This window comes from Musca domestica, unplaced genomic scaffold (assembly GCF_030504385.1).
Source record: "Musca domestica strain aabys unplaced genomic scaffold, Musca_domestica.polishedcontigs.V.1.1 1, whole genome shotgun sequence".
Taxonomy (NCBI): Eukaryota; Metazoa; Arthropoda; class Insecta; order Diptera; family Muscidae; genus Musca; species Musca domestica.
This window is the reverse complement of record NW_026712114.1, coordinates 28059163-28079906: the sequence shown is the minus strand read 5'-3', so window position 1 is coordinate 28079906 and position 20744 is coordinate 28059163. Positions and strand designations below refer to the sequence as shown.

Genomic DNA, 20744 nt, shown 5'->3' with positions numbered 1-20744 from the left:
TTTGATGGCTTTTATTTTATGGATTCTGATTTATTGTATAATTACACTTTAACTATAACAAGTAAAAAATCAGTTAAGTTCGGCCGAGCCGAATTTTTTATACCCTCCACCATTTGAAGAAAACTTGAAAAATTTCAAAAGAGATTCCGTCGAAAAATACCGCTCAAAACCGCTATATTGGGGCTATACGAAGATGTGGTCCTGCAAAAGTAATTTGCGTCATAGGTTGTAGTAACGTTTGCGAAATTTATATACGAAATTTGAAGCAATTCCGTTGAATAATATCGCAAAAATTATGAACATACGGAATATCGTTATATGGGCACTATACTAAAACGTGGAACTATTTATACAATTCGCTTCTAAGGGTAAAAGTACTCAGAAGGAACCCCTTGTGTGGATTTTAAGAGTAATCCATTGAAAAATTTGACTGAAATCATAAAAATACCGAATATCGGGGGATACTGTTATATGGGGGCTATACGATATCGTGGACCATTATAGAAAATTCTCTTCCAGGGTATAAAGGCAATATTTTCAGGCAATTCCATTGAAATATGTGGCAAAAAATTATGAAAATACCGAATATCGGGGGTGTATCGTTATATGGGGAATATACGCTATCGTAGACCTATATAGATAATTCTCTTGCAGGCGATGTAATACTAACAAGGAACTCCTTGCAAAATGTGGCTCAAATCATAAAAATACCGGAAGGGGAATATACGATATCGCGGACTTATATAGACAATTCTCTTTCAGGTGGTAAATTTCTCACAAACAACTCCATATGTAGAATTTCAAATAATTTCATTGAAAAATGTGGCTAAAATCATCAAAATTCCGATATTCGGTTATATAGGGGTCATTCGATATCGTGGACCAATACAGCCTGTCTTCGAATTTGGCCTGCCTGCAAACAATAGACAGATCTATGCAAAATTTTAGCTTCCTATCTTAATTCGTTTTGACAGTAGCGTGATAACAACAGACGCACAGATGGACGTACGGACAGGGCCAAATCGTCTTAGAATTTTACGCTGATCAAGAATATATATACTTTGTTGGGTTTAACATTTTTATTTTGATGAATTACAAACGGAATGACGAACTTAATATACCCTACATACTGTGTATGGTGGAGGGTATAAAAATGACACTGCTACAATCTTTAATATTAGAAGGTCACTTGTTCAACCCCTTCATCAGACAAATAAACTCACGAAACAAAAGAGTGTAGTGTGGTGAAATTGAACACAAATTCAACTCTAGTACTCTAAAAATATAGCGACTGATTTTTTTTAAACTTCTTATGATAATGGTTGGTAAGCCCCCAAGAAATTTTTCTGAGTATTTCAGATTTGTATAACTTTTTATAGTCGGTGGCTATAATCTCATTATAGCAACAATACTGTTTTAACGAGATAGAACGAATTTGTCGGTTCTGCCGACAGATAAATATACTTAGCCTATGACCATTTATATATGTAAGTTTACAGCATACCACTATATGCAATAAGGCATGGTTTGTATTACACTGTGCAGCACAAAAATAAGTATAGGGAAAATATAACGAACTTTTAATACCCTCCACCATTTCGAAAGAACTTAAAAAATTTCAAAAAAACAAAAATGCATTGAATATACATCTTAAACCCCTTATATGGGGGAGGGGGGGGGGGGGGGTATATGAAGACGTGGTCCTTCATATATAATTTTTTTTCAGAGGCTGTAGTACCGATTCCGAACTTCTAATTCGGAATTTGAAACTATTCCCCTGAATAACGCCGCAAAAATCATCAAAATACTGAATATCGGCAGATATCGTTATATGGGGGCTATACAAAGACGTGGAACTGCATACTCAATTTTCAGTCGTAGGCTGTAGTAGCAAATACGAAATTTAAAACAATTCCGGTGAATTATGTAGCTTAAATCATCAAAACACCGAATATAGGAAGGTACCGATATGGGGTGGCTAAACGAAGACGTGGACCTGCATAGACAATTTTATGTCACATGCTGTATCCATTATAGAGTAAATACGAAATTTGAAACCATTCCGGTGAATAATGTAGCTAAAATCATCAAAATACCGATCAGCGTAAAATTGATCAGCGTAAAATGCTAAGTCAATTTAGCGATTCCAGTCTGTCTGTTGAAATCACGATAGAGTCCACGTTATTTAACCTAGATTATTGACATTGGCACAGAGATTTATAATAAGCAGCCTGATTGGTATTGCAAATGTGTTATATGGGTCCCATATAACGGTACTTCCAGATTTTCGATATTTTAAAGGTTTCGCCACAATTTCAAACGAAATAAGCTCAATCTTTACATTTAGGATTCTTGGTATGTCTGTTATCTCCCTGCAAAAAATATTCGTTACATGCCAACTAATTGGTATAGCCCCCATAAAACGGTTTCTCCTCATTTGCGGTACTTTCAAGTAATCCTAAAAATGAATTTCAACAAGTAAAAAACATTAAGTTCGGCCGGGCCTAACTTTTAATACCTTCCACCTTAGGGTAATGGAAACACTAGAACCAATTATGACCGACAAATACCGATTTTTAATGGAAAATGTTGCAAAAATCATCAAAATACCGAATATCGGGAGGTACCGCTATATAGGGCTATACAAAAGCCTGGACCTATACATACAATATTTCTTCAACGGAGCTAGAACTCATTATGACAGAAAAATTCCAATTTTTAGACAAATCCGCGATAAAATGTGACAAAAACCATCAAAATACCGAATATCGGAAGATACCGTTATATGGAGGCTATACCAAAGCGTGGACTTATACATACAATGTTTCGGACCCATTATGACCTACAAATACCAATTTTCAGACAAATCCGTGAAACCAGTAAAGAAAGTTTTAAGTCGGGCGGGGCCGACTTTTTGGTACTCTACACCATTTTGCTAATTTATTAGAGCTCCACAAAACAACAAAAAGTTGTTATGGGAGAATTCAATCATACACGCTATGATTATAATTATAATTTAAAGTTCAAAAGACTAAATATGCCGAAGCATTTGTATCTTTCAAATTCGGACTTGTATTGCCTATTTTATATATATATGGGAGCTATATCCAAATCTGAACCGATCTTGATAAAATTTGTCAAAGATATTTCTGAGCTGTATTTCATATATTTCCCTGAATATCGTTGTTACGGAGTGCATATTACGGCTGTGAGTAACAAATATAACAAATCGGATGAACAATATATATGGGAGCTATAGCTATATTTGAACCGATCTTCACCAAATTTGACATACCAGCTTCTAGACTTAATTCGGTCGTAATTTCATCCCATTTGAGCAAATATTAGACGTTTAGTGCACAATAAAAGATAAATCGGACGAAGTTATCTACGGGATATATATCCAAATCCGAACCGATCTCGATAAAATTTAGCAAAGGTATTTCTGAGCTGTGTTTGATATATTTCCCCAAATATTGTTGTTACAGAGTGCATATTACGGCTGCGGAGGACTAAAATAACAAATCGGATGAACAATATATATTGCAGCTATAGCTATATCTGAACCGATTTGATCAAATTTGGCATACTTATTTTCAGGCCCAATTTGGTTGTGTGTGCAAAATTCCATACTATTCGGGCTGATACTACACGTTTGGTGCACAATAAAAGGCAAATCGGACGAAGATATATATGGGAGCTATATCTAAATTGTTACCGATTATCTCGAGTTTCAAAGGGGTTCGTCTTTGGGCCAAACAAATGATTTATGCAAAATTTCATCTGGATCGGGTAATAAATGCGAACTGTACTTTGTTCACAAAAATACATGGACAAACGGACGGACATGCATAAATCGACTCAGAATGTGATTCTATGCAGATCATCAACTATGGAACTATGGGTCTATCTCGTTTCCTTTTGCCTGTTACAAACAAATGCACAAAGGCATAATACCCTGACCAAATTGTGGTGTAGGGTATAAAAATGTGGTAAAAATCATCAAAATACCGAATATCGGGAGGTACCGTTATGTGGGGACTATACCAAAACGTGGACCGATATATCTCATTTTCAATACCTACCATCCTAGACACAATATAAATAATTCTGCTAAATTTTGACGCTCTTCGTCAAATAATGTGGGCTGTATCGTTATTTCAACAGACAGACAGACAGACAGACAGACGGACATCGTTGAATCGTCTTAGAATTTTATGCTGGTTATGAATATATATACATTATGGGGTCTATGACGAATATTTAGGGATGTTACAAATGGAATGACAAAGTTAATATACCCTCCTTTCCAAGGTAGAGGGTATAAAAAACAGATTTCAAGGAATCTTAATACGAAAACATTAACGTGCTGGATTTTCCATGTGATTATTTTATGTATAGCACATTGTAATATAAGGTTAATCTCGGCTGATTTTTAAAAAATTTCCGTATTTTTAAAGAAAAAAAATGTTAATGGAATTGTCAGAAGGTCTATCTTCATTCCTGCACAGAAGTGCATCAAAAAGTTTTCCTTCTCAAAACATTATAAAGTCCTAAAATATAATTTGAGAATAAAAAAACATCTGTAGAAAATTCTTGGAATTATATAATATTTATTAAATCGTAGTATTGTTCATCATTTAAAATTAAAACAATAACATTGACACAAGTGTTTCTCCAATCTGGCGGAAAACAAATTTCATAAAAGTGATTTCCTTAAAAAAATAATAACCTAATTTTTTTTCGATGTAATGACAACCTATTGTTAATAATTGATATAAATAATTTACAAACTTCGTTGGGAGATCAGTGATACCTGGAAACCCTGAAAAATCAGTGATACTTGAACTAAAGAAAAATCATGAAATTCGTAGCATCAATCGCGTTGGCCATACTTGCCTTATTGCTTGCCGTTGCCATTGGGGAAGCTCGAACATGTCAGAGGCCCTGTACTCGAGAATATAGGCCGGTGTGCGGCACCCTTAAGGGGCGTGGTGGGGTCATAGCCCGTTGTACATTTGGTAATCTGTGCACCTACGAAGTGAATAAGTGCTTGAGTCGTTTGCGTAAGTATAGATCGGATATTTTAAATGTTTTAAAATCTTTAATCGAAATTAATTTGCTTGCAGCTTGGACACACAAAAAGGGAGCATGTCAAACTCAAACCAACAATTGCAAAGACATTGTAAGGCAATAGTTTATTTTGGATACAATTATGTGAATACGTAAATTTATCTTTGGTTTGAAATGTAAAAATTGGAAAAAAAAATATATTGAATATATTTTGAATAAATTTGGCTATACATTCAATTTTATATAGGGTTTTACCGCATAAATGCTAACAAGTAGTCAAAAGCTGGGTCAACTATATAGTACCTCATTGCAATTACCTCCAAGAACTGATTAGATCGTGTTGAATTACACTGTGTGACACAAAAAATAATTAGAGGAAAAATCCACCAGAATGTTAAAGTGTTGCTAAAAATAGACTTCACGTGTATCGGTGTTTTGAATGTTTACATCGTAAAGTAGTATAAACAGAGAGTACAAGTTCCCCCCTCTTTCACTTTTTTTTGAAATTTCCAGTTTCTGATTTCTTCACTAAAGGGTCCTTTTGGTCCTTTTTTAAAATATGGTTTAAAACTACCTTTATACGGGATTGTAAGAAACCAAAATATTTCACAAAAATTATTTATCACAAAATTAATTCTACAATTTTTATACCCTCAGCCATATGGCTATAGATTGTATATATCATTTGATACGGAAAGTCGAAATTTTGAATATCCATTAATCTCATAAAACATGAGATTAACAGTCGATTCCATTTTGACTTGGCACATCTGAATATTTCCATCAACAGGAATCTGTTATAAAAACGGTTGAGATCGGACCATTTCCTCTGGTACCTCCCCCACACAGGGTTCAAGATTTTGAAAAACAAAACGCTCAAAGAAAGCGAAATAAGTTTTTAACTCTCCTCAAATTTCACACATACAAAAAATTTTTGCTAATACAAGATCTGTTGTGAAGATGATATATATCTGCGAGCTCTTTCTAGTACCTCACCTACAAAGGGTCACAATTTTCAATACGTTTATCTGTCATAACTTGCGAAACAAGTCAGCGATTCTTTACAACTTGCTATGTCTAAATATTACTCTCAACCAGAAACCTGAGATGAATATGGAATTTATGATTTCCCATAAATTGGATATAAATGTTCGATTTTTTTGTAATTTTGCCCATACCAATATTTTTATACGTATTAGATGAAGCATGAAAATGGAATACTTCGGTCGACTATACCTGGTACCTAAAGCACACGTTAAAATTTTCTAAAAATTATTACATGTGTCATACTCAGCTGTTTACTTTTTATAGTTTTATTGAATAAAACTACCCCACTTTCTCTGGAATAAGAAAATAAGCAGCAAGCATTAAAAATTGTATAACACAACGATTTAAAATAATCCTATTTTGAGAAAGATAGATTGAGATTTAATGTAATTTTTTATGTTTGTGATGCAGTACATTAATTAAAAAAGCTCTTATTGAATATGAATTCAAGTGCTATGTAAACGTAATAACAAACATTTTACATTTTCCGCCATCTATTATTTATTTCCCAATCAAATATGTGAAGTACAGACACGACCACAATTTGTGCTGAGTTAGTTTACAAATGCTATTAAAAGATGGCGCCCAATAGTTGTAATCATCGTTCCACCAGTTTTTGTTAGGTCTTTTTATACCCTCCACCATTGTAACTCCTCGAAATATACATTTCAGACCCCACAAAGTATATCTATTCAGGATAAGCATAAAATTCTAAGACGATCTGGCGATGTCCGTCTGTCCGTCGGTTGTAATTACGCTATCTTTTGAACAATATGGTATAGAAGGCTAAAATTTTGCATACATGCATAGTTTACCAGTAGGCAGGTTAAGTTCATAAATGGGCCATGTTGGTCCATGTTTTCGTATAGCCCCATATAACGGTACCTACCGATATTTGGCATTTTAATGATTTTAGCGACATTATTTCAAATTTCGTATTTGAAGTTCGTAATGAGTACTACAGCCTTTGACAAACACTTTCGTATGCGGGTCCAAGTCTTCGTATAGCCCCCATGTAACGGTACCTCCCGATAGTCGGTATTTTGATGATTTCAGCAACATAGTTCAGAAGTTCGTTTCAAATTTCGTATTGGAATATCTTGAAAGGTACTACAACCTATTGCAAAAAATTTTGTATGCAGGTCCACGTTTTCGCATAGCCCCCATATAACGGTACCTCCCGATATTCGGTATTTTGATGATTTTAGCGACATTATTTACCGAAATTATTTCAAATTTCGTATTTGAAGTTCGTAATGGGTACTACAGCCTATGCGAAAAACACTTTCGTATGCAGGTCCACGTCTTTGTATAGCCCCCATGTAACGGTACCTCCCGATAGTCGGTACTTTGATGATTTCAGCAACATAATTCACCATATCGTTTCAAATTTCGGATTGGAATATTCGTATAGCCCCCATATAACGGTACCTCCCGATATTCGGTATTTTGACGATTTTAGCTACATTATTTACCGGAATTATTTCAAATTTCGTATTTGAAGTTCGTAATAAGTACTATAGTCTATGATAAACACTTTCGTAACGGTACCTCCCGATATTTGGTATTTTGATGATTTTAGCGACATTATTCACCAAAATTGTTTCAAATTTGGTGTTTGAAGTTCGTAATGGATACTAGAGCCTATGACAGAAAAATGTCTGTGCAGGTACACGTCTTCGTATAACCCAAATATAGCGATACCTCCCTATATTCGGAATTTTGATGATTTTAGCTACATTATTCACCGATTTTTTTATGTTTCGCATTGAATATTTTAATGGTATATGACAGGTCCACGTCGTCGTATAGACCCTAATATAGCGGCTACATACGGTATTTTTACGATTTTAACAGAATTTTTAACGGATTTTATTTTTTTTGAAAATTGTCAAAATCGTTCCAAATGGTGGAGGGTATTCAAAGCTTAATACACGCACTAAATTTTCAAACTTTCAACATGTTTTATATTCTTCAAGTTTTTCTTTTTTTCAGATAAGTCGTCAAAATCTTTCATTTTAAAGTTAAGCGAGGAGGATATTGGTAAAATCATGGCACAATGGATCCTTATCTATTTTTTTCGAATTGTACCAAATATAGTACTGTTTAGTATTTTTATGAACATGTTCACATTTTCAAAGCCACCTATAGGGACGCCAATACAAAATTTCAAAATTCCAACTTCATCTGTTCTCCCTAGTCCAAACTGACTTTTTCAAAACGACCTTCCATATTGATGCTCATACCAAATGTCAAGTTTTTAGCTCTACTCTTTCTTATAATACCAAATAGTACCATTTTAGGAGTTTAGTACCATTTTAGAACTTTTCGTAATCTTAAAGTTAGAATTTTCAAAAACTCTTTGGTACATCTATTATGCACTCCACCAGTGACTCTCGTTTAAAATGTCAGAATTCCAACTCATTCCGTTTGTCCAATACCAAGTATTACATTTTTAATACTTTTCGTAACCTCTTAGTACGAATTAACTCGCGTGCAAAATTTTTTCCTTATGGTAGGTCTTTGGAAAAAAAATTTTTTTTCAAGAAATTTGGAGTCGATTTAGCAATGTCCGTTTGCTGCCTGATGGTGTCCCGCACTCGAAATGAGAATCCGATTCAGTTCATGCTGTGCACAATATTTCTATAAATGTCAGGTTGGATAGAAATTAAAGATTAATAAAAAATAGAAATTTAAAAAAAAAAAATAATTTATATGTCTCTCTCTGTCTGTTGTAATCATCTTTCGAACAAATTAAGAAAGAAGGTACATATTTTGCGTGAAGTTCGTAAAAGGGTCAATTCGGTTCCCGTTTACACCCCAATTAATCTTTAAAGTCATTGAACTAAAAGAAAGATAGAAAACCCTACACGGGGTTTGGAACGTTTTATATTGTGTTCCCATTTTCAAATATTCTCAGCATAATAATGACGTCACACAATGTTAAGATTTTTATTTTATTTTTTATACATTTAATTATAACTGTTTTTCTGTGAAACCCCTCTTCTACGAAACATACCTACATACTCATAGAATATTAAACAAAAAATAAAAACTATTAATTATTGTAAACATACCGCCAGCGATTTAACAATTAGTATTTCTCTAACAATTACAACTGTAAACGCTAATTGATGGCGTGTTTACCCAAAGTGTTAGGGACTTTTTTTTTGTTAATTTTCAGTTTTGCCAGAGCTGACATGACAAGACTTGTGGATTGTAATAGAATAATTATTTGTAAAAAACAATGCAGATCATACGTTGAAATCCCTACCAATAATGACTCAATTAAAACTCACATTCACCTAAATGATACCGGTAAATGTTCTGTAACCAAATTACTTTAATTTTAAGTATTGATTTTACAAAGTTATTTGAATACACTACAATTGACCAACAATTTTTTTGTTCTTCAGACAATGAAAGTTGATGAGAAACAAATTTGATAGTCACACCCTACAAAATGCATAAATACATACATAGTATACAAAAAATAATAACAACGACATACATACCTTTTTCATTACCAATAAACTAAAATAGGGATATTCCTATAAAATGTACATGGTTCGAATCCCTTGGGAAAACTTTGTAAAAAATCAACATTCTTTGGTAAGAAATTTCTTAAACAAATTTAAACCCATATTTTTATTGGGAAAATCTCAAAATATTGAAATCAATAACATTTCAAAAAATTTACGATTTTAATTCTCACAAAGTTAATCTCAAACAATTTTTTGTACATATTCTACCGTTTTCAGTCTGAAGGTCCTAAAAATGTCTCTAAAATATTTACAATTCCCTTATATTTTGCCAGGGAAAAATAAGAATATTATTTTTTAGCAGAAATGCTTCAAAAAATAATCCTAATCGATTTAAAGTTTCAAATATTTTTAAAAGGTCCACAAGCCCAAGAAATGGCCAAGAAATCCTTGTTAAAATAATCTTAAGAAGTTGATTTTGCAAACCGCAGTTTTCTATTTTTTTCTAATGAAAAATATCATTTTTCTAATAAATACGAATTTTTCGATCACTCTGTTCTTACATTTGTATACCCTCAGCCATATGGCTACAGAGGGTACGATCAAACTATGTCTCATCGAAATCACGGTTTTAGACCATACGACTATTTGGAGCAAATCTCTCTGTCTGTCTGGCTGGTGCCAAAAGGAGAATTGGTGCCGAAAGGAGAATTTGATTTGGCCCAAACTTGGTACATCACAATATTATTATTAAACTTACCATTCCTTCTGGTACCTCCCCCACAAAAAGTCATCAAATGCATGTAATTTACCTCATAGAACACGAAAAGATCATTTATGTTTGTTTAAACTTTGCAAATCCTAATATTTTTTTCAGCGCCAGATCAGTTGTGAAAATCGACAATTTGGGTCCATTTTTTTAAGTGATTTTTAACTTTTTTTTATTTAAATTTTATTGAATTCAAACAAAAAATGTCGGAAATAGCATCAACCTTTAGAAAAAGTTTAGATTTGTTCGAATTGGTCAATTTGGCACGAATTATGGCCTTTAAACGGCCAATGAAACCATCACTGTCTGTATGTCTGTCTGAATGTAGCTCTGCGGTATTTTTGGCCCATTCCCGGAGAAGCGCTTCCTTGAGGCGATCGACACATTGGTATTTTTTAGTGCCAATCTTGCTTTCCAAAATACTCCAGACACAATAGTCCAACGGATTGGTATCCGGAGATTTTGGTGACCATTGTGCGCTGGAAATGAAGCGAGGAACCTCATTTTGTAACCATTCTTGGGTGGTGAAGTGCTGATTCCTGTTGGAATGTCCAAAGTCTGCGGCCAAAATGATTGCGTGCCCAAGGCATTAATACACCCTCCAGAATATTTTCGCGACAATATTCGGCATTTATTCTGATGCCACGGTCGATTAATACGAGTGGAGAGCGACCATCGGCTGTTTTGGCGGCCCACACTATGACCATGGCCGGCGCTTGAGTTCTGGTGGCCAACCGAAGGTGCACATATTCAGCTGACCTCTGCTGACTGCTGGGCAATGAATGCTTTCTCATCAGAGAAAACCAAATTCGGCAGTTCACCACTTTCGGCCAAGCGAAGCAACTCTTTAGCTCTTTTGAGTCTATTTTCTTTCTGTTGCGGTATAAGTTCTTGCACTTTTTGGAATTTCAATGGCTTTACCCCGAGCTCATTTTTCAATATTTGCCGAATGGAATATTCTGATATGTTCAGCTCACGAGCCATTTTTCGGAGGCTGCGACGCGGGTTTCGATCAAGTCGCTTCTTTAATTTTCGAACAATTTCTGCTGATGTTGCTGTTTTCTTCCGTTCACTTCCTGTGCAAAAAAATATATGTTTTTAATATTTCGACCTTTTGTGGGGGAGGTACTAGAAGTAGTGGACCGATATTGCCCATTTTAACACCAGACCTTGGGTTAATATAAATATTTGGATGTATGAAATTTGAAGGCAATTGGACTCTTACATCACATTTTATGAGAGTTGTAATTATTTAAAATGTTGACCCTTTGTGGGGGAGGTACCATAAGGAGTGGACCAATATTGTCAATTTTCGCACCAGACCTAGCACTGATGCAAATGTTAGGATTTGCAAAGTTGGAGCAAAATCGGATAATCGTTTCTCTTTCTGTGCAAAAAATATATTTTATTTTTGAAAAATTCGACCATTTGTGGGGGAGGTACCAGAAGGAATGGACCGATATATTTCATCATAACACCAGACCTTGGGTTAATATAAATATTGGGATGTGTAAAATTTGAAGACAATCGGACTCTTAAATCACATTTTATGAGAGTTGTAATAATTCAAAATTTTGACCATTTGTGGGGGAGGTTCTTGAAGGAGTGAACCGATATTGTCCATTTTCGGACCAGACCTAGCACTGTTGCAAATATTAGGATTTGCAAAGTTGGAGCAAAATCGGATTATCCTTTCTCTTTCTGTGCAAAGAATACATTTTTTGCAAGTTTCGACCTTTTGTGGGGGATGTACCAGAAGGAGTGGACCGATCTTGCCCATCTCCGAACTCGATCTAAGTTTGACAAAAATATTACGATGTACCAAGTTTGGACCAAATCGGATACTCCCTTCGAGAGTTATCGTGCGCACCAGCCAGACAGACAGACGGACGGACGGACATCGCTAGATCGACTCCAAATGTTCTGAAACGGATTTGGTCCAAAGAGACCTAGGGTCTAAAACCGTTATTTCGACTAGACACGTTTTGACCGTATCAAATGATATATACCCTCTGTAGCCATATGGCTGAGGGTATAATTAACTGACGCAGCTAGTATAGAAATAAAAAAATAAGAAAAAAAAAACAAGTATAGCGGCATGGAAGTCCATGAAAACAAGATTCTTGATAAGGATCTTTTTAACAAATATCTTACAAGCCCTTGGTCCTTGAAAAATATTTTTAAAATACAAGGTTCTTGGTCGGGTAGTCAAGGGTCAAGACAAAAAATTTTATTAACATCACCGAAAAAAATGATTTTGGACCGGTGAAACCCTGTAAAAATGCTGTTAAAAATTCATAATTTTTGTCCACGAGGATTCTGTAAAAAATATTGCTAAAAAGTCATCGGTTTATATAGCTAAAATTGTTTAAATAATATTTTAAAAAATCCCCAATAATTGGTTCGACAATTTTTGATAAATCCAGCAAAAAACGCATGGTTCATACGTAACCCGAGATTGTTTAAAAATTATTGTTAAAATAGCATACCCTCTGCTTGTTGTCATTTCTTATAGTAGTGAAAGTGGGAATTTATATAACCCCAGATTAAAGAGATATTAAAAACTTGTGCCAAAGAATTTGTCTCTTTAAGCAATGAAGAATAGTTTATGGGCTTTATAGGGCATTTTTAGTGTGCCTAAGACATCCTTTGAAATTCTTCTTTCAAATTGCGAAATTCATGATTCAACAAAAGTTTTGAATTGTACAACTATCTCTAGCCCTTCTTAAGCTTAACCAAGCCTACTTGAATTCATTTTGTGTGCGGTTGTTTGTGTGTTAACAAAATAACTAATATTCATATTTAGATAAGTACCGGCACCGCGACGATCATCAATCATTTCCCAACACCCGAATGGTGAATGAACAAATAAATAACACCTCATCACAATGCAGTTTCCAACACAGTCGGAAAATGCAATTATTCAGTTTCACAACTATTTTGCTGCTCGCTTTGGTCGCTGCCGTAGCTTTGGCACAACCGCCACCAAATTGTGCCAGTAACGTTGCCATTCTATGTTCCGCCGGTGGTGGACCTGCTGTTTATGCCAGAGATCCTCAGACTGGAGCTTGTACGAAATATGATAATCGGTGTCTCTTCAATGTCTTCAATTGCATAAAATATCGCGAGAATCAATCGAGTAAGTTTTAGCGTTTTTTTTTAATTGAGCATTTTGGTGTGAAGTCAGCCGGTGTAAATTTGTTTTTTTATTTTTTGTTTACAGCTTTGCAGGAGGTTGGCAGCTGTTAAAATGGCAAATGATTTCAATATGTTTTTCCATCTTAATTGAAGTGTCACATTGGTGATGGTATATAATAAATCTATTTTTTGATATTGATAAATAGAAGATTTTTGGGATTTATTTCAAGCGAAAATTTGGTTACAAAATGGAAATTAAAAAAATAACCTGAGATTCATGCAGGATTTTAATTTTGGGCTTTGATTTCCAAAGAATTTTTTTTGTGTTCAAGCTGAGCTATAATCGTGGATTTTTAAACAACATTTTTTCAAGGTTTAGCCGTGCTATATTCGTGGTCCACCGTCTTCCCACATTTTCAATGGATCAGACAACCTGCAATCATGGATTTTCAAACAATAATTTTTCCATGGTCTACCTGAGCTATGACTTGAGTTGCTTAACAATATTTTTTCGTATAATTGCTGAGCTATTAAAATGGATTTTCTTAATTTTTTTTCATAGACTATAAGGTATAATCCTTGATTTTTAACTATATTTTTCCATGGACAAGCTGAGTTATAAAAGTGGATTTTTGAATGATATGGACTATCAGATCTTAATCATGGGGTTTTAAGCAATGCATTTTTATGGACTAGCTGGTGTGTAACCCTGGTATTTTAAACATTACCTGTTCATGTCTAGCCAAGCTTTAATCGTGGATTTTTATACCCTCAGTCATATGGCTAGAGAGGAGGGTATATATCATTTAATACGACCAAAGCGTACCTCATTAAAATAACGGTTTCAGACCCTAGGTCTCTTTGTACCAAATCCGTTTCAGGACATTTAAAGTCGATCTAAGATGTCCGTCCGTCTTTCTGTCTGGCTGGTGCGCACCCTAAATCTCGAAGGGAGTATCCGATTTGTTCCAAACTTGGTACATCATAATATTCTTATCAAACATAGATTCAGTTTGGAGATGGGCAATATCGGTCAACTCCGTCTTCTAATTTTTTTTACAAAATTTTCAGAAAATATATTTTAATGTACAGAAAAAGGAACGATAATACAATTTTGCTCCATCTTTGCAAATTTTACTATTTGTATTAGTGCTATGTCATGTAAGAAAATGGGCAATATCATGAACCTTCCCCACAAAGGGTCAAAATTTTGAATAATTACAAATCTTAGAAAATGTGATTTAAGAGTCGGATTGTCTTCAAATTTCACACATCCCAATATTTTTATTAACCCAAGGTCTTGTGTAAAGGTGGAATACATCGGTCCACTCCTTCTGCTACCGCCCCCACAAAAGGTCGAAATTTAAAAAAATATATAGATTTTTTCTGCACAGAAAAATAGTCTATAATCTAATTTTGATCCAACTTTGCAAATCCTAATATTTACGTCAGTTCTAAGTCAGGTGCAAAAATAGACAATATCGGTCCACTCCATGAAGTTTCTGCCCCACAAAGGGAAAATGGGCAATATCAAGAACCTCTCCCACAAAGGGTCAAAATTTTGAATAATTACAACTCTTATAAAATGTATACAAGAGTCCGATTGTCTTCAAATTTCACACATCCCAATATTTTTATAAACCCAAGATCTGGTGTTAAGATTGAATATATCGGTCCACTCCCTCTGGAAATTTTGAATATCCATTATGCTCATAAAATGCGAAATTAACATCCGATTCCACTTAGACTTGGCACATCTGAATATTTCTATCAACATCTGTTATAAAAACGGTAGAGATCGGACTATTCCTTCTGGTGCCTCCCCCACAAAGGGTCAAATTTTTGAGTAAGCAAAATGTTTATAAAATCCGAAATAAGCATCAGGCTCTCCTTATATTTCACGCCTCCCATTATTTCTACTAACACAAGATTTGTTGTGAAGATGGGATATATCGGTCTACTGCTTCTAGTACCTCCCGCTCATAGCTCATAAAACGAGAAATTAACATCCGATTTCATTCTGACTTGGCACATCGCAATATTTCTATCAACACAAGATCTGTTATAAAGATAATAGAGATCGGACCATTTCTTCTGGTACCTCCACCACATAGGGTTCAAGATTTTGAAAAAAAAAAAAAACGATCAAAGAAAGCGAAGTAAGCATCCAACTCTCTTCAAATTTCTCTCACACAAACATTATTGCAAACACAAGAACCGTTGCAAAGATGATGTATATCTGCGAACCCCTTCTGGTACCTCACCCACAAAGGGTCACAATTTTCAATACTTATATCTCTCATAACTTGCGAAACAAGTCAGCGATTTTTTTATACCCTCCACCATACTATGGAGGGTATATTAACTTTGTCATTCCGTTCGTAACTCCTCGAAATACTCATGTCAGACCCAACAAAGTATATATATTCTTGATCAGCGTAAAATTCTAAGTCGATCTATCTGTCTGTCTGTCCGTCTGTCCGTCTGTCTGTTGTAGACGGAGATAGAAGGTAGTTGAGATAGAAGGTTAAAAGGTTAAAATTTTGCACACGTGTTTATTTTTCTAGTAAGCAGGTTAAGTTCGTAAATAGGCCATGTAGGTCCACGTTTTCATATAGCCCCCATATATAAGTACCTCCCGATATTCGGTATTTTGATGATTTTAGCCACATTATTCATCGGAATTGTTTCAACTTTGGTATTTGAAGTTCGAAATGGATACTACAGCCCATGACAGAAAATTATCTGTGCAGGTCCACGTCTTGGTATAGCCCCCATACAACGGTACCTCCCGATATTCGGTATTTTGATGATTTTAGCCACATTATTCATCGGAATTGTTGCCAATGTGGTATTTGAGATTCGTAATGGATACAACAGCCTACGACAAAAAATTGTCTGTACAGGTCCACGTCTTCGTATAGCCCCCATATAACCTCCCAAAATTCGGTATTTTGACGATTTTAGGTACAATACCCATCGAAATTGTTTGAGATGTCATATTTGAAGTTCGTAATGGATGCTACAACCTGTGACGGAAATTGTCTATGCAGATCCAGGTCTTCTCACAGCCTCCTCCCTATATACGGTATTTTGATGATTATAGCTACATTATTCACCCTTTATTTCAAATTCGTTCCAAATGATGGAGGGAATTCAAAGTTCGTCCAGGCCGAACTTACTGCTTTTTAACTTGTTTTTTCTCAATCAGAAGCCTGAAATGAATATGGAATTTGTAATTTCGCAAAAAAATGGATATAAATGTTCGATTTTTTTGTAATTTTGCCCATATCAATATTTTTATATTGGGATCTTACCCACATTTTCTAAAAATGATCACATATCTCATATAAAATGAAGGAAGTAACCAATATAGCCCAAGCCTGGTACGTCGCAATCATTTAGGTGTGATACGAAATAGACAATATTGGACCATTTCTTCGGAACCTACTCCATAGAGGGTCAAACATTTGAATAATCATGGCAGAAGCCAACATATATTTAAATATATATTTATATATATATATCAATGGCTTGCGTTTTTTTGAATTGGATTTTTAAACAACATTTGTTCATGAATAAGCTGAGTAATAGTAGTGGATTTTTGAACAATATTTCATCATGGATTAACTGAGAATCAATTTTGTATATTTACACAACACTTTTTTAAACGATGATTAAAAAAAAAATGTGCTAGTATCTGAGTTATAGTTCTGTATATTTCTTTAGCAAACAACAATTTGAGCAATTTTGTTAAAGAAATAAAAAAATCCCTTTTGTGTATTTTTTATTTTTTTTTACTTTTTTAATATTTGGGGACTTTTAGCTTTTTTTATTGATATTTTTATTGGTGTACCAATTGATAAGAGTTTGTGTTCTTCCCAGCAGCAGAGCTGATAATTTTAAAATTAAATTTAAAAAAAATCGTAGTATTTCAACATTTTCAAAATGAACTCTCTACGGCTCAGTATATTTCTCATAATCGCGCTATCCGTTGTTATGTTAAACTGCAATGATCACGACCTTCCCTATTCCTGTGGTATATTTGGTGCATTTTGTACGGCAACACGTGGTGTCCCCATATATGCTAGAGATCCGGAAACTGGACGGTGTGATAAATATGATAGCCTTTGCGTATTTGCAGCCCGATATTGTGATCGATTTTATGAGGGTAGACCGGGTAATGTTTTTTGAATACATTTCTGTATAGATGACTTATTAAGTTTGACATTTTTGCTATTTTAGTTCTGGAAGAAGTAAGTCGCTGTTAAAAAGGATAGATTTTTCTTATTAGAACACTGGAATGGAGAAGAGCTTTAGTCTGTGGGCCGATCGTGAATTGATTTATTGAAAAAATAATACGACATACACCGCCTTATTGAATGAAAAACATTTGTGTACTGGCATTTATTGATATCAGAATAGTTCCAAATTTTAGTCATTGACTGGAAACCGACTCATTTATATATGAAAGAAAGTGATGTTAGTTAGTGCGACTTTAACTCAAGAACTGATTTTGGATAATTCGCAACAATTTGGCATTGTCTCTTGGAAAAAAAGATTAAACCTAAAAAATCATATAAAATTATCCCAATTAAAATGTATATGAATTTATTACTGCTATATATATTTTTTGTATTTTTTTTGTCAGGTTTGATATTGCATGAAATTTTCTAAATTTGACTTATTATATTTTAATTTGGATCTAGCATTCCAGCAGCTACATTGATAGTATGAAAAAGTGGATATTTGATAAGAAAATAATATATGTTATCCAAAATGCATTTGAAATCTTTAATATACCTAAAATTGACGGGCTATATACAGGGTGAGGTGAAAAAACTGCAACCAACCAGACTGCTGTCATTTCTAAGCCACTTGTCCGACAACTGTTAAAATTATTCCAGGGACAGCTAATAACATTAGTTATTAGTACAAAAACATTCTGGTGAGAATTTTCCAGAAAAAAAGTTATTCGTGATGGAATTCAAGCGTGATAGTGTGATTTCTTTATATTTGGCTGGAGAACCACAAGTGGCTACCGTTAGAGCACTCCAGCATTTAAATGTGAATAAATCGTTTGTGTACGTACCATCGGTTGTTACCGTGATACTGGTAACGCAGCCTGACGTCAAGGAACACAGCAACATCAGCAGAAATGGTCCGAAAAGTAAAGTAGCAACTTGATCGAAACCCACAGTGGCCGAAAAATAGCTTGTGAGCTGAACATATCGCAATATTTCATTCGGCAAATATTGAAAAATGAGTTCGGGTAAAGCCATTGAAATTCCAAAAAGTGCAAGAACTTACACCGCAACAGAAAGAAAATAGACTCAAAAGAGCTAAAGAGCTGATTTGCTTGGCCGTAAGTGGTGTACTGCCGAATTTGGTTTTCTCCGATGAGAAAACATTCGTTGTTCAGCAGTTTGTAAACAAACAAAATGATCGTGTTTACTTGCCAAAGAGGTCAGCTGAGAATGTCGACCTTCGGTTGGCCACCAGAACTCAAGCGCCGCCCATGTTGATGGTGTGGGCCGCCATAACAGTCAATGATCGCTCTCCGCTCGTATTAATCGACCGTGGCATCAAATAACTGCCGAATATTATCGCGAAAATATTGTAGAGGGTGTATCAAAGCCTTGGGCACGCAAACATTTTGACCCAGACCTTGGACAATCCAACAGGACTTAGCACCATCGCAATCAGCACGCGCCACCCAAGAATGGTTACAAAATGAGGATTCTCGTTCATTTCCAGCGCACAATAGCCACTAAAATCTCCGGATATCAATCCGTTCAATCCGTGCCTGGAGTATTTTGGAAAGCAGGGTTGGAACTTAAAAATACCAAAGTGTCGATGACCAAAAGCAAGCGCTTCACTGGAAATGGGCCAAAATACCGCAGAGCAACATTCGGGCAGCTTGTGGCGGTTTCATTGGCCGTTTGAAGGCCATAATTCGTGCCAAAGGTGAGCAATTCGAACAACTATATAAACTTATTCTAAAATTTGATGTTATTTTCGACATTTTTGCTTTCATTCAATAAAATTTAAAAAAAATGTACAAATTATTGCGTTTGACTTTGTTGTAGTTTTTTATCTCACCCTGTAGATTTTTTCCTCCATAGTGAACAAGTATTAACAACAAGTATTTGGTATAGCCCCCATATAACGGTACTTCCCGATATTCGGTGTTTTGATGAATTTAGCGACCTTACGCACCGGAATTGTTTCAAATTTGTATTTTAAATTCCTACTGGATACTCTACAGCATATGACAGAAAATGGTCTGTGCTGGTCCACGTTTTGGTATAGCCTCCATTTAATAGTACTTAACTATATTCTGTATTTCGATAATTTTAGCTACAGTATTCACCGAAATTATTTTTCAAATTTCGCATTTGAATGTTGTAATGGCTTATGACAAAAGTTGTCTATGTAAGTCCACGTCATCGTATAGACCTTAATATAACGGCTACATTCGGTATTTTCAAGAGTTTAATAGTATTTGTAACGGATTTTATTTATTTATTTTTTTATACCCTCAGCCATATAGCTAGAGAGGGTATATTTCACTTGATACGGTCAAAACTTGCCTAGTCGAAATAACAGTTTTAGACCCTAGGTCTCTTTGGACCAAGTACGTTTCAGGACATTTGGAGTCAATCTAGCTATGTCCGTCAGTCCGTCCGTCTTTCTGGCCGGTGCACACCATAACGCTCCCTTCGATCCTTCTGGTACCTCCCCACAAAAGGTCAAAAAATATATATTTTCTGCACAGAAGGAGAAATGTCATTTGCGTCAGTGCTACGTTAGATGCGAAATTAGTCCCCCCCCACCCCCACAAACGGTCAAAATTTGGTATAATTACAACTCTTAAAAAATGTGATGTAAGAGTCCGATTGTCTTCAAATTTCACACATCCCAATATTTTTAGCAACCCAAGGTTTGGTGTTAAATTGGAATATATCGGTCCACTCCTTCTGGTACCTCCCCCACAAAAAGTTGAAATTTTCGAAAAATATTTGTTTGCACAGAAAGAGAAACGATAATCCGATTTTGCTCCAACTTTGAATCCTAATATTTACGTCAGTGCTAGGTCTGGTGCGAAAATGGACAATATCGGTCGGTTAGGTCGAAACTTTGAATATACATTAAGCTCATAAAACGCGAAATCAACATCCGATTCCATTTAGACTTGGCAGATCTGAATATTTCTATCAACACAGGATCTGTTC

General features: G+C 35.0%; 2 protein-coding genes and 1 long non-coding RNA gene across 3 annotated transcripts; all 3 read left to right on the top strand.

Moving 5' to 3' along the window:
- Positions 1-4733: 4733 nt before the first annotated feature.
- On the top strand, positions 4734-5264 carry LOC101887868 (vasotab). Its single transcript, XM_005190937.4, has 2 exons — positions 4734-5066; positions 5130-5264. The coding sequence occupies exons 1-2, from the start codon at positions 4862-4864 to the stop codon at positions 5195-5197; spliced, it is 273 nt and encodes a 90-aa protein (XP_005190994.1). The 5' UTR covers positions 4734-4861; the 3' UTR covers positions 5198-5264.
- A 7945-nt stretch (positions 5265-13209) lies between these two features.
- On the top strand, positions 13210-13717 carry LOC105262393 (uncharacterized). Its single transcript, XM_011297326.2, has 2 exons — positions 13210-13510; positions 13595-13717. The coding sequence occupies exons 1-2, from the start codon at positions 13225-13227 to the stop codon at positions 13618-13620; spliced, it is 312 nt and encodes a 103-aa protein (XP_011295628.1). The 5' UTR covers positions 13210-13224; the 3' UTR covers positions 13621-13717.
- A 3641-nt stretch (positions 13718-17358) lies between these two features.
- On the top strand, positions 17359-18293 carry LOC131803721 (uncharacterized). The gene is made up of 2 exons (XR_009342752.1): positions 17359-17689; positions 17755-18293. It is a non-coding gene; the product is annotated as an uncharacterized LOC131803721 (long non-coding RNA).
- Positions 18294-20744: the final 2451 nt, after the last annotated feature.

Excerpts from the sequence above, each read along its gene's own strand:
- LOC101887868 (XM_005190937.4), top strand. The coding sequence starts at position 4,862 with ATGAAATTCGTAGCATCAATCGCGTTGGCCATACTTGCCTTATTGCTT. Across the intron at positions 5,067-5,129 it reads TAAGTGCTTGAGTCGTTTGC|CTTGGACACACAAAAAGGGA; the intron begins GTAAGTATAGAT and ends ATTTGCTTGCAG.
- LOC105262393 (XM_011297326.2), top strand. The coding sequence starts at position 13,225 with ATGGTGAATGAACAAATAAATAACACCTCATCACAATGCAGTTTCCAA. Across the intron at positions 13,511-13,594 it reads ATATCGCGAGAATCAATCGA|CTTTGCAGGAGGTTGGCAGC; the intron begins GTAAGTTTTAGC and ends TTTTGTTTACAG.